The sequence below is a fragment of the Falco peregrinus genome, chromosome 2 (genome assembly GCF_023634155.1).
Source record: "Falco peregrinus isolate bFalPer1 chromosome 2, bFalPer1.pri, whole genome shotgun sequence".
Taxonomy (NCBI): Eukaryota; Metazoa; Chordata; class Aves; order Falconiformes; family Falconidae; genus Falco; species Falco peregrinus.
The window spans coordinates 110,885,960-110,897,316 of record NC_073722.1 but is presented as its reverse complement, the minus strand read 5'-3'; the positions used below and the strand labels follow the sequence as shown (position 1 = coordinate 110,897,316).

Genomic DNA, 11,357 nt, shown 5'->3' with positions numbered 1-11,357 from the left:
TGCTGCTTGGAAGGAAGGATTCAGTTAGCCCCAAGTGATGAATCTTTCCTCAGAAAAATGAGGAAATCTGAGCCACGGGCACCCTCTGCTGGGGCACCCACAGCTGCTGCAGCACAGGGCTGGCCTACAGCCTCCCTGGCCCGGAGCCCTTTTATTTCATCGTTTAAAAAAAAACAACCAAGCAAACCACCAGACCAAACCCACATGCAGCCCACACAACGCAAGAGCTGTCGCCCCTGTCATGCACCCGCTCACCGTCACTCTGCGACCAGCTCGCACGACGGCTGTCGTTTCGGAGGGATCTGGGGTTTGTCCTTTTCCACCGGAGTGGGTGAAGGGGCAGACACAGCCCAAGATGCATGCCACCGTGCCAGGCACCCTTCTCCACCGCAGCCACAGAAGTGAGCACATGACACCTTTCAAGAGCTCTGTGTCCCATCCTGTCCCCCATCCCTGGCACCTGGGGTGTCCCCAGCCCCATAGCCACCCACGGCTGCAGCACCCACCGGCCAGGTCCTCCCAGGGATGCATGGGAAAATCCTCCACATCCACAGACCAGTTTACAGACTTCATTTAGCTCAAAGGAAAGTCCTAATTAGTCACTCTGAGTGATTTACTTGTTCATTTGGAAGGGGGGGGGAGGGGGGAGACTAAGCTGAATTGTTTGAAATTATCCCTAAAGGGCACTGTAAATTAAGTGTTAATGAGGAATCCTGTGCAAAGGGCCACAGTAGCTAAATAAAATAATTAAGGTGCTAAGTGATAACATTCATTTGGTTCTCAATAATTTAGCCAGCCTGGTTTTCAACCAGGGTATTTGCAAACGAAGCCACCCTCACCCTAGCCCCATGCCATCAGTGGAACCGTGCAGCTGGGGCAGCTCAGCATCCAGTAGGATCAGGCCCACCAAGGAAAGGAAACTTCTCCAGAAGAGAACAAGCTCCTGATTCCTCTTACTACCTGAAAGAAGTGCTCTGTTCCACTAATCACACCCCGGATTTATATATGACACAAAAAGGATTGATTCAAGTCTACTACCAATCTTTACAGAGGCTTTATTTCAATGGGCTGCATTTATCCCCACTACAGCTGTTTCCTAACAGCTCGTGTCCATCTTTCGGCAGCGCTGCAGATCTGCTTTACAACCAAGTACAACTTGGTGTGTTTACAGACATTCAAGCAGCAATATCGAACAGAGAAACCGCCTCATCACGAAGAAATTGCTACCAAGTTGTCCCAAATCACACCTGGCTCTCGCCTGCACCCTCTCAGCTGCTAGGGGGGCGGTGGGCTCAGGCAGGGGGCACAGGGTGGGCACAGCTGCTCTCAGCCCACATTCTCTCCACAGCACAGGTGACATACAAAGTCCCCTGTGCAACAAGCACGAAGCTCGCAGCCATCACAGTGAGTACGGAACGGCAAGAACGAAGTACACGGCTGGCTGCTTTGAAAACCCAGCTTTGTCTGCCTTCCTTACAGCCGCTCCTCCCAGGTGCCAGTGGCAGGTGTCACTCAGTACGTGCAGGTGTCTGACTTCAGCATTAAGCCAGGAGGGTTCTGGTGGTATGGTGCAGCAGCCAAGACACAGCTCGCATCAACGGGACACCCCCCCCGTAACTTGCAGTGACGGCGAAGACCCTGGAAAGAGCACTTCCATATCCGCACCAACAGAGCACAGCCACGGAACACCGAGCAGCGTCCCCACCAAACAAAAAACAGTTTCAATCACTATGCCTCAGCTTTTGGCTGCAGATGGAGTGCAGGAGAATACCTGTAGGAAAGTAAAACTAACTAACTAAAGAAAATCTTTTTTAAACCACAAGAAAATCATTCTGCGGGCCTGGATATTTGATTTTTAAATACAGAAATTTGGACAATGATGCCTCCGTGCTCAGAACTGTTCTTACCAGTAGCAACAGAGACATTCAGTGACTCGATCCCAGGGTGAAGCACTCTGCCAGGGGGTATGGCCAGCATCCGATGGCACAAGAGCTGCGTCTCTAGGGAAAGCCCATCACCTTCACTACCTGCAGAAGAAAGGCACTACTCAGGTCAGCTCACAGCTGCTGCCACGTCCCTTTTCCCCCCTCCCAAGTACAGTTCCCGCTAATGCTCTATCGCAACTACACCTTTGCCCTTAAGTCCACCAGAAACTTCACCAGCTCCCATCAGCAACAGCCAAGAACTACCAGAGGCAAGATGGGCACCTTACCTGCCTTCCCTTCCTGGCCCACTCCAGCCTCCCTGGACCTGTTCTTAAGTATCTGAAGTGGTTTTGAGAAATACCTGTGCAACATGCCTGCACGCACAGCGTAAAGCACAGAGCCTGGTAATGTGACTGCAAAGCTCCCCTCTGCACGCAGCCACCGTGCCTGCAGATGGCTGACCACGTACACGGGTTGCTGCCAGAGGGACAAGGCAGACGAGAGGCCACAGGCCTGATCTGGTCCAGCAAACCCCACATCCCTATTGATAGTGACGGGTTCAGCCTTTTCAGCGCACAGTACCACCATCTGGGTGCAACTTGTGAATGCAGACAGTTTAACCAGAGGCTTCAATTGATTAGTTGTTAAACCATCCAACAGCCCTGATATGTTTGGGCTGATACACTGGTGAAACAGAGTTGAAATCTATCCCAGGTCATTAGTAGTTGTTTGACTCACACTGTCACAAAGGGAAATGGAAAGGGAGAGGCTTTAAACAATCCTGTGCGCAGACAAGTGAAAATGCAGAAGACCACAGACCTCCCAGCCCACTCGGCTCCCCAATGAATTCTTCCACATTCATTATTTAGAGCTACACAGACAGCTACATGGCTGCAGGAACAGTCAGCTCATTTTGAAGACATGCTCACCCTCTGACAAAACAGGCTGAGCACGCTGGAAGCCACACGATCCCCTCCCACAGCGATAGCCCAACCCCAGCTGAACACCAGACTCATCCTGGGACGGCACTGCCGGGGCACACGCTGCCTGCCAGGGCTTCCGTGCCTCTGTCTGCCTAACCAGCGCTGTCACCAAGGCCTCGCTCAGCTCACGTAGATTTAGAGACATGAAGTTTAAAGGATGCTTTTAGGCACTTCCTATGCCACTGGAGACTCACTCCTCTATAAGGAGCTCCTTGCTGGGTTGAGTTGCCACAAAATTCTTCCCCCACTGTCTACGTATAGCACCTCCCCAGCAGGTCCCTCAGCACTGATCTGCATGACACCCCTCTGCCTGCACAGGGTAGCAAAGTGTTCTTATCCCATTTCACAGGCTGGAAGCTGAAGCCCAGTCTCATATTTTGCTGCTCTGATCTAACTGGCAAGATGCATTTTGGGTAAGGAAAAGAATGCCTTGGGTAATGCATCTTGCATCACCTTCCCACATGAAATAAGCCATACAGGCAAAAATATCCTTTGGCTGGGGTAAATGAACCTTCAGAAAACCAAAATCACATCCTAACCATTATTTTCCTTCTTCTGTAAGCCAGCAGTGCAGACAAGGCCTGGGTGAGTTGTCCAAGGTCATGGGGGAAGCCCGAGTGACACAAGGAATTGAAGCCAGGCCTCCCACAGCCCAGCCTGCCTCTTCATCGCTAGACTGTGGCTCTCTAAGGATGCTTCAAGAAATAATTAAAAATAAAAATTATATATATATATATTTAAAATCCTACTTTTTCCTGATTCAACACAGAAAAGTTTTACAACTTATAGTCATATTTGCCTCCTGAGCCTCTCAAACCACGTTCTCATGGGACTCTCCAACTGGGACAGCAGCTATTGCCAGAGGCGTGACAGCTCCTGGAGCAATCCTTTCCTCTCCCTGATAAGGGTCTTACGATTCCTAATAAAGGCAGCAATTTTGCTTCCAGCTTTTACAAAGCTTTTTATGGCTCTGGCTGCTTAAAATAATTAGGAACCATAAATTCAGGGCAGAAAGACTTGCACACTGTGACAAGAGGGAGGGAGCACTGACTGAATCAGATTAAATCCTAGTTTATACTGGTGAACCAAACATTTCCCACTTCAGATTTCTGACTTCCATCTCTTAGCTTTGTCCCTCACTGACAGGCCTCAAAGACCAGAGTTAGAGCTTGGCTGAAATGACAGAACAGGTTTCCTGTCCCATTTACAATTTACAGCACCTTAACAACTGCAGGCTCCAGTGCAAGAAATTCAAATCCAGGCAGAAGCATCCATGCTGGCAGTTCAAGAGAAATATGCAAAACGAGCATCTCCATAAAACCAACAATTCCGTGAACAGCCTTAAACCCCAAGCTAAAGACCGAAGGAGTAAAAAGAACAAATTACCCAGAAACTCTTCTTACTCAGCCATCTAAGTGCTCCCAATCTGTTCCTGTTCGCAAAGGCTCCCAGTCTTCAGGGCAGCCAGCCTGCCTGTCACCTTTGGCAATGACTCCAGTGCAGACAACATTAAACTGGACTGTCCAAATCACTCCCTGCCAAGGCAGCGAAGATGCCAGGAGGGTGAATTCAAGTCTGCAAATGCTTAACTTACAAGACAATCTGTGCAATGCTAGGAAACTCACTATCATGCTAAATTATCTCTGCTGCTCGCTGTAGCTGCAGGTACACTACATATTCAGATCTAGGATGTTTCTTCAAACAACCTCAGCATCAGACGACTGTAATGTTCAATTTTCTTTTCAGCAAAGAGTTAGTGCTCAGCAGAGAGTTGAAATCATTACTGCTGCAAGGTCCGGGAGCTCTCCTCATGCATCTACCAATCAGCCTCCAATCTCCCTTGACAAAAGGATATTTGGACTTTTTCCTGGAGAAATCTCTCATAATTCAAGGTAACGACACCACTGCCACTTTCACCCCCTTCCTTTCTCCTGGTGTTGTCGTTGTTTCTGCGATGCATTTCTTTGTGGTCCATCAGCAGCACTGCCAGCCTCCCTACTCCCTTTATAATATAGCTCCACACATCTTGTAGAGATGCCAGATTTGCGGTGTTGTCTTGTCAGTATTTCTAGGAGTTCAATAAACATTTTAATTAAAGGAATGTCTTCTGAGCCAAGAAAACCGCAGCACGGGGCAGGATTACAGCCCCTTGATGGCTCATCGCCAGCATGACACTACTTCCAAGTGTAAAAGCTCAAACCAGCTCTCGTGTCTGCCAGGTGACACAAAGTGGGGGGGGCGACACCATGGCCACACAAGGGTGCCTAGAGCAGCACTCCTGGATGAATTTCTTTCTCTAGCTGTCACGATGCCACTGCTCCCTTCACTTCACACTCCTGGGAGGCTGCACAGCCCCATACTCTACCTACGAAAGACAGCATTCTTTGCCAGTATCCTCTGCACAAAGGGGGCAGAAGCAGAGGGCTGTGCAGGAATTGCCCAGTCTAGGTGCTCAGGAAAGTGGCACCCATTGCTCAGACAGCGCACAGCTCTGGCAGGGAGCAGGTTACACTCACTCCTCCAGCTGGTACTGCAGGAGCCAACAGCTCCTGCCTTCTCCTAGGCATACAAAAGCAGCCACTGCCTGGTCTCCATGGTGGTTTCTGTGCCACGAAGCCCAACTTTGAGTTCAGACCATCCCAGCAACAGCTCCTCATGCTTCTTTCCAGACCTGAGCACAGCGATATATTCCTGTTTTTTTAAGAGGAAACACAACAGAGCAAAGACATGGCACAGCTCACCATTACAGCCTCAGCCAAGCAAGCGCAAACCCGTTCCTTCTAGGTGTCTCACTCAGGTTTGTGGTTTGCCAACACAAAAAATCCAGGTTCAGGGCTCTTCAGGACAGGATTAAAAGCGCCCCAGAACACAACACAGAACAACACACTGTTGGCTACCCTGACCCAGATCTGTCCTGCCACTGGAAACTGTCACCTAGACCCTCTGCAGCTACTAAACTCCCTGTTCACCTACACAAACTGGCCTGTCCTTGCAGTTCCTACTGGGAGGCTTGTCAGCTCCTGGTTTCATTTGCAGCCAGCTCATTCTAATACTTCTTGCTCAGTTTGTCCTGTCCAGACCAAACTGTGATGTAATGTAGCAGGCCTGCAATTAGCTTTGGAGTGAAACATCCCCCTGATCAGTCCCTCATACGTGCACCTCCACCAAGCCCAAAGCTCTTTAAATTGAAATACCTATTACTATAATAATGGGTTTATTCCACCGGAATTCCAAGCAGCTGATGACAGGAACGTTTTCCACCTCCTCAGGCTTGCTGACCGTTCCCACAACTTCCCAGCCTTCTGCAGTTTTAGCCTAGAAAGGGAAAGGGAACAAGCGTTAAAAACTTGCCTACTTTTCAAGCTTAAAAAGAAATTAAGTCATGTATGCAAACACCCATTTTTTTATTTGGTTTTTTGTTTTGTTTTGTGGGGTTTTTTTTACATTTTCAGTTAGGTTAACTGGCTTTTCTAGTTTTTTGGCATCCCTTGAATTTTTACCACCAAAGTCCTCCCTGTACCAGCACACAAAGCTTGATTTAAGGGGGGAAAAAAAAAAAAAAAAGGAAAAAAAAAAGTAATTTCCCTTCTGCTTTTTATTCTAGTTCAGCAAGCAAACAAACAGCAACTGAAAAGCCTTTTTTTTTGCCCATACAACAGTTCTAGGAAGGTTTTTGCCAGGAAAGCATACAAAAAGAGTAGCGTTAAACAAATTAGCATAAGGATAATCCATGGAGCAACGCAGTGGAAGTTCTCAAGTGCAGGCTCAGCCATCAGAAGCCCACAGTAACGTTTTCAAACACAAGTGCACATTTTCAAACTCAGATGCCAAAAATCAGCTCATATAAAAGGCAGGGCACTCAGCACTCAGTGCCTCACATAATCAAAGAACCAGCCTTCCCTTCCACACCCTAGTAAAAAGAGCCTTAATTATTTGTCTTGGAAAGCCATTTTAACAATAAAAGAGCCGCTGCTTCTTGCCAGCTTCATTTCCTGTGAAACTGGCACTTTTTACATTATGTTATATCAAATTTACACCAGCCAGGCAATGCCAAGGGTTAGGCCAGTGAATCTGGGTCCAATTAAATGAACTGCTGCAATGGCTGAAAATGTTAATAATTCAAGCTTTACAGTAACAAAGTGATTCATCCAGCTGTTTCAATTAGATATCAATGTATTTTATGTATCTTTCATTTCACCATCATCCAGAGCTCCACCTGCCACAGACCTACTATACAGATGGGCAAGGGTTTTCTAGCACCAAGTGAAGAGTCCAGGCTTACCTCTGCTCATGAGGCCTCTTGCGGTCACACCAGACTGTGACGAGCTCTTCCTAAACGGGACACTGGCACACAGTGACCCTGGGAGCGCAGGCTGGGTGCCTCTGCTTCCCTGAGGATCTGCAGCCTCTGCCCTCCCTGGGCTGAACCCTCCAACTCCACTGCTCCCCCCAGTCTGGGGGATCCCACATGAACAGGGGAGGGCAGATGAGAACCTGCAGCTCCTCGCTCTGCACACACACGATATTCAGATGGTCCTTAGCCCAGCCAGGGCACAGGGGACCTCCATGAGGAGTCAGGGCAATCACACGGTGCTATCACAGGGCTGACACACTCTGCCGATTCAAAGCAACACCCATGGGTTTGTTTCAGTTTAAATCACGTTTTCCCACGTGCATTCCCCTTCCTTTTGCAGCGTGTTTCTTCAAAGGGCCCTATCTCACCTCACCACACAAGTACAGTGTAAAAATATTCCCTGCAGCTCGCACCAGCCCCGGTTTCGCCTCTCTCCCCTGCTCCAAAGGCTGCCCAATACTGCCATCATGTGCTTGGGTCCCAGGACGCTGCCTCCGCCACACGCCAGGCAAGAGCTGCCGCAGGCAGCAGCGCTACCCCACGGGTCCCCATGTTAGCGAGCTCGCATCCTGAGCATGTTAGCGAGCTCGCATGCTGAGTACGGGAGATAGATAAAGCATTGCCCAGCTACTGCCACCTTCCAGAAAATGACCCACAACTCAGACCTGTTCCCCCACCCGATGGAATGGGACTGGGGGTGCATGCCTGTCAGCGGTGGTCCAACAGCACAGACCACCGGCAGCAAACAGGACTGCAGAGAGGGAGCACAGGACACTGGAAATAACTCGAGTCCTCTTCCTGTACCTCCTCTCTGTTCAATACATGCAATAATTGAGGTTTCTTGAAAGGAAAGGGGAAAAAAACCGTGGAACATTCTACCTTCAAAAAGCTCCGAAGATCATCTGTGCTGTAGACGTCGAAGACTTCCATAGTTCCAGAGCTAGCTTTGCTCACTGTCGGAGTCAAAGGGCAGCTGCAAGGAAAAAAGAAAGGAAAAGTGTCATGTGAGAGCAAAAAAAGAAATCCGGGAGACTTTTATTTCTGTGTTTCCTTCTCCTGCCTCTGCAACACAATTCCAACTAGTCCACTAAAGATCTCGCTGCTACACAGATATATTTTCCTATGGAGAATAGGAGGGCTGAGAAATTAGCGCAGGAAATAGGTTACAGCAGTTTTGTGCACAGATGGGTAACTGAAACACAAAATGCGTTAAACCAGAAAGTACCCAGGGAGGCTCCTTACTAGCCTGGAACACCACATCCCTGCAGCCTCCCTGCGGAGCGCAATGCAAAGCAGCAGCTGCCCAAGTTCAGCCCTCTGAAGAAGCTACCGAGCAATGCAGGCTAGAAACCTCTTTGGGAGCCAGCAGGAAAAGCAAGCAAAAAGCTTAAGGCGCAGATAACCAACCTCGTACCTGTTCTTCTGGCTTGCCACCACTCTGTCCACCCCCAAGAAGTACGCAGAGCGCAGCAGTGCCCCCAGGTTCATGGGATCCTTGATCTGCTCCAACACCAGCCAAATCAGCTGTCGGTTCGGACTCTCTTCATCCCCCAAATCAGGCTTCTCAACTTCCTCCAAACTCTTGAAATGGAGAGGGGTGGCCTCCAAACAGACGCCCTGGTGGACCCGACCTCTGCAAAGAGCATCCAGCTCTCGCCTGGTGACGTGGTGCACAGGGACTCCCCGGGCCGTGGCCTGAAGGACAAACTCGCTCATAACGAGCCGCCGAGAGCCGCTGCTCTGCTTGAGGAACAACCTGAACAGATCCCTCCTCGACTGGGAGAGGGCCAGGGAACACGGCGCGATCCCGAATAAGATCTCTGAGCCTTTAGCCCTCTCGACGGACAGAGGCTGTTGCTTCAGCCTCCTCCTCGCCTTGGAGAAGTCACCCCCCGACCAGCCCCACCGCTCCCGGCTGGCTGCCGCGGGCCTGCCCCTTCGCTCCTCGGCCTTGTGCCACGGGCGGCCCACGCGGGGGGCCCCGGAGCCAGCCGCCGCTCCGGAGACCGCCGGGAGGGCTGGCGGGGGCGGCCGGCCTGTCCCGCCGGGGGGCGGCCCCTCCTCAGGCCCACCCGCGGCTGGCGCTGCCCGGGGCGACGGCTGCTCCCGCGTGGAGCAACACCTCAGCGCTGCCCACCGCGGCCGGCAGACGGCAAGGGGCAGCCCCGCGGCCCACCGGGCGCTGTGCTTCAGCACCTGCTCCATCGGAGCCCCGAAGGCCTTTCCAGCGGGGCAGGGCCTGCGCGGCCTCAGGCCGCGGCGGAGCCGACAGGAGGCAGCGCCGCACCGCACCGCGGGCACGGGGCCCTGCCCGGGGGGAAGACACAGAGCTCGGCCCCACAGGCAGCCCGGCCGCAAAACGGGGGCGACGGCAGGGGGCGGGCACGCGAGGGGGCGGGCGGAGGGGCGCCCCTGCACGGCGGCTGCCGGTGGCGGCGGACACGCGTCAGCCCGGCCCCCGCCCCTACCGCCCGCGCGCGCCGCACCACTTCCGGGTGGGCACGCGGCCGCAGCAGCCGGGGGATGTTCCGCCCCGCCCGGCAGCGCCGCCTGGCGGTGGGCGGGGGCGCAGCCGGGCCCCGGCCGCTCCCTCCGGCCCCTGACAGAGCGCGGCCCCTCACCGGCCCCAGCTCCCAGCCAGACCCGCAGCCGTGAGGCAGGAGGGCAGCGCAGTCCCCTCACCCTTAGGCCCAGCCGGGTCACCCCGTGGGGCGAGGGCAGGGCTGGTGCTGCCCCCGAGCCTGAGGGGAGCCGACCCCCGTGGCCTGCACTGACAGGGCCTTAATTAACCAGAAAATCGGAACCGCTTCATTAGGGCATCCCAGCCTTGGTGAGGTGAGGGGCAGCATCCCACAGGCCCCAGGCCAAACAACCGGCACCACCCAGCCCGGCAACAGGAGCACCAGCGCTCTGCAGAGTCCTGGCCTTGGCCTAGCCCTGATATTCTTAATATTTAAAAAGAAAAAATAAGCCATTCCAGCCTCTTCACCACCCAGGCGACGTGCTGCCCCACACACGGGCAGAAAGGGCTCCCAGGGCAGTGGGCAGGCCCTGGGCCCACCTCGCCACCAGCCTGTCACCTTACACCAAAACTGCTCTTCTCCTTACCTGATACTCCATTTCCATCTTTTAATTTCATAAATGGGTAAAACAAGGGGCAGGCAGGGAACCGGGCCGTTCACAGCAATAGTGTTAGGGCTGCCAGGCGTTTATCCCTCTGTGTGGGCCATAGGGGACAAACCACAGTGGTACTCTTTCAAAAGGATTTTACAGAGAGAAGCAGAAATTTTTCAATTCCTTTTCTATACGGTTAATCTGAAGCATTGTTACATCTGGACTCAAAAATACCACAAAATTGCTTGTACGGATTGAGAGATTTTAAGTAAAACCATGTCCTTCCTGCTGCTTGCCAGAGCCAACTGTGCCCGTGGTTCCTCCCCAAAAAAGATCAGAGCTGAGACTACTCACCCAAGATCCCATAATTTGCCAGAAAACACGCTGCAGGTACAGCAGTTTTAACACAACGGATGATAGGTACAACGTGTATGACAAACAGAAAAAAAAGCACAAGAATAGGAAAAAAACCCCAAATATTGTTTTAATCCTATAAATGCTCTCTACCTATTTACAAGGCATCCAAAATATCTGCCTCAAATCCAGCAATTGCAGCCAGTTCAGCCATTCAACACGCATTTGCAAAAACTTCGTTGTCACTGACTACAGACTTGGGCTCAGCAATGTGCCTCTGTGCTTGGACAAGCTGAAAGGGGACTAGGAAACAAAACCGCCTTCAGTTATGCCAACAATAAGCTGCCTTGCTTCCAGGCAAGCACGAGAAAAGAGTTCAATATCCAAGTCCGAATAGCAACAGCAGCTCATCCCTTGCACAGCTTAGTCAAACCCAGCCATGCCCAGCAGCCTGCCTGGGGATTGCCGTGAACCCCTGTAGAACGCAGCATCCTTCCAACAAGGACCAGCAAGTCCAGCCTCCACAGGTCATCTGTGAGACAACTGGGCACTATTCTGCTCTAGAAAGTAATTACAGTTTTTCTTATGAAGAACCAAAATCACGTTTCTGTTTGAACTCTTCATAAA

At 51.7% G+C, this 11,357-nt stretch overlaps 1 protein-coding gene across 3 annotated transcripts; it reads right to left on the bottom strand.

Moving 5' to 3' along the window:
- Positions 1-1,032: 1,032 nt before the first annotated feature.
- MRM1 (mitochondrial rRNA methyltransferase 1) lies at positions 1,033-9,738 on the bottom strand. 3 transcript variants are annotated; one of them, XM_013296210.3, is made up of 5 exons: positions 8,677-9,737; positions 8,142-8,235; positions 6,103-6,223; positions 1,908-2,027; positions 1,033-1,771 (listed from the first exon to the last, which is right to left on the bottom strand). In XM_013296210.3, the coding sequence occupies exons 1-5, from the start codon at positions 9,465-9,467 to the stop codon at positions 1,722-1,724; spliced, it is 1,176 nt and encodes a 391-aa protein (XP_013151664.3). In that variant the 5' UTR covers positions 9,468-9,737; the 3' UTR covers positions 1,033-1,721. The 3 variants fall into 3 exon arrangements, with proteins under 3 accessions (XP_013151664.3, XP_055653095.1, XP_055653094.1); XM_055797120.1 differs by lacking the exon at positions 1,033-1,771 and having other exon boundaries at positions 1,933-2,043; positions 8,677-9,738; XM_055797119.1 differs by lacking the exons at positions 1,033-1,771; positions 1,908-2,027 and adding an exon at positions 2,052-4,976 and having other exon boundaries at positions 8,677-9,738.
- Positions 9,739-11,357: the final 1,619 nt, after the last annotated feature.

Bases quoted from the DNA above. Each gene is read 5' to 3' on its own strand.
- MRM1 (XM_013296210.3), bottom strand. From the start codon at position 9,467: ATGGAGCAGGTGCTGAAGCACAGCGCCCGGTGGGCCGCGGGGCTGCCC. The intron at 2,028-6,102 runs GTATTTCAATTT...TTTCTTCTGCAG, and splicing joins ACCCATTATTATAGTAATAG to GTAGTGAAGGTGATGGGCTT. The intron at 1,772-1,907 runs GTAAGAACAGTT...ACTTTCCTACAG, and splicing joins GAATGTCTCTGTTGCTACTG to GTATTCTCCTGCACTCCATC.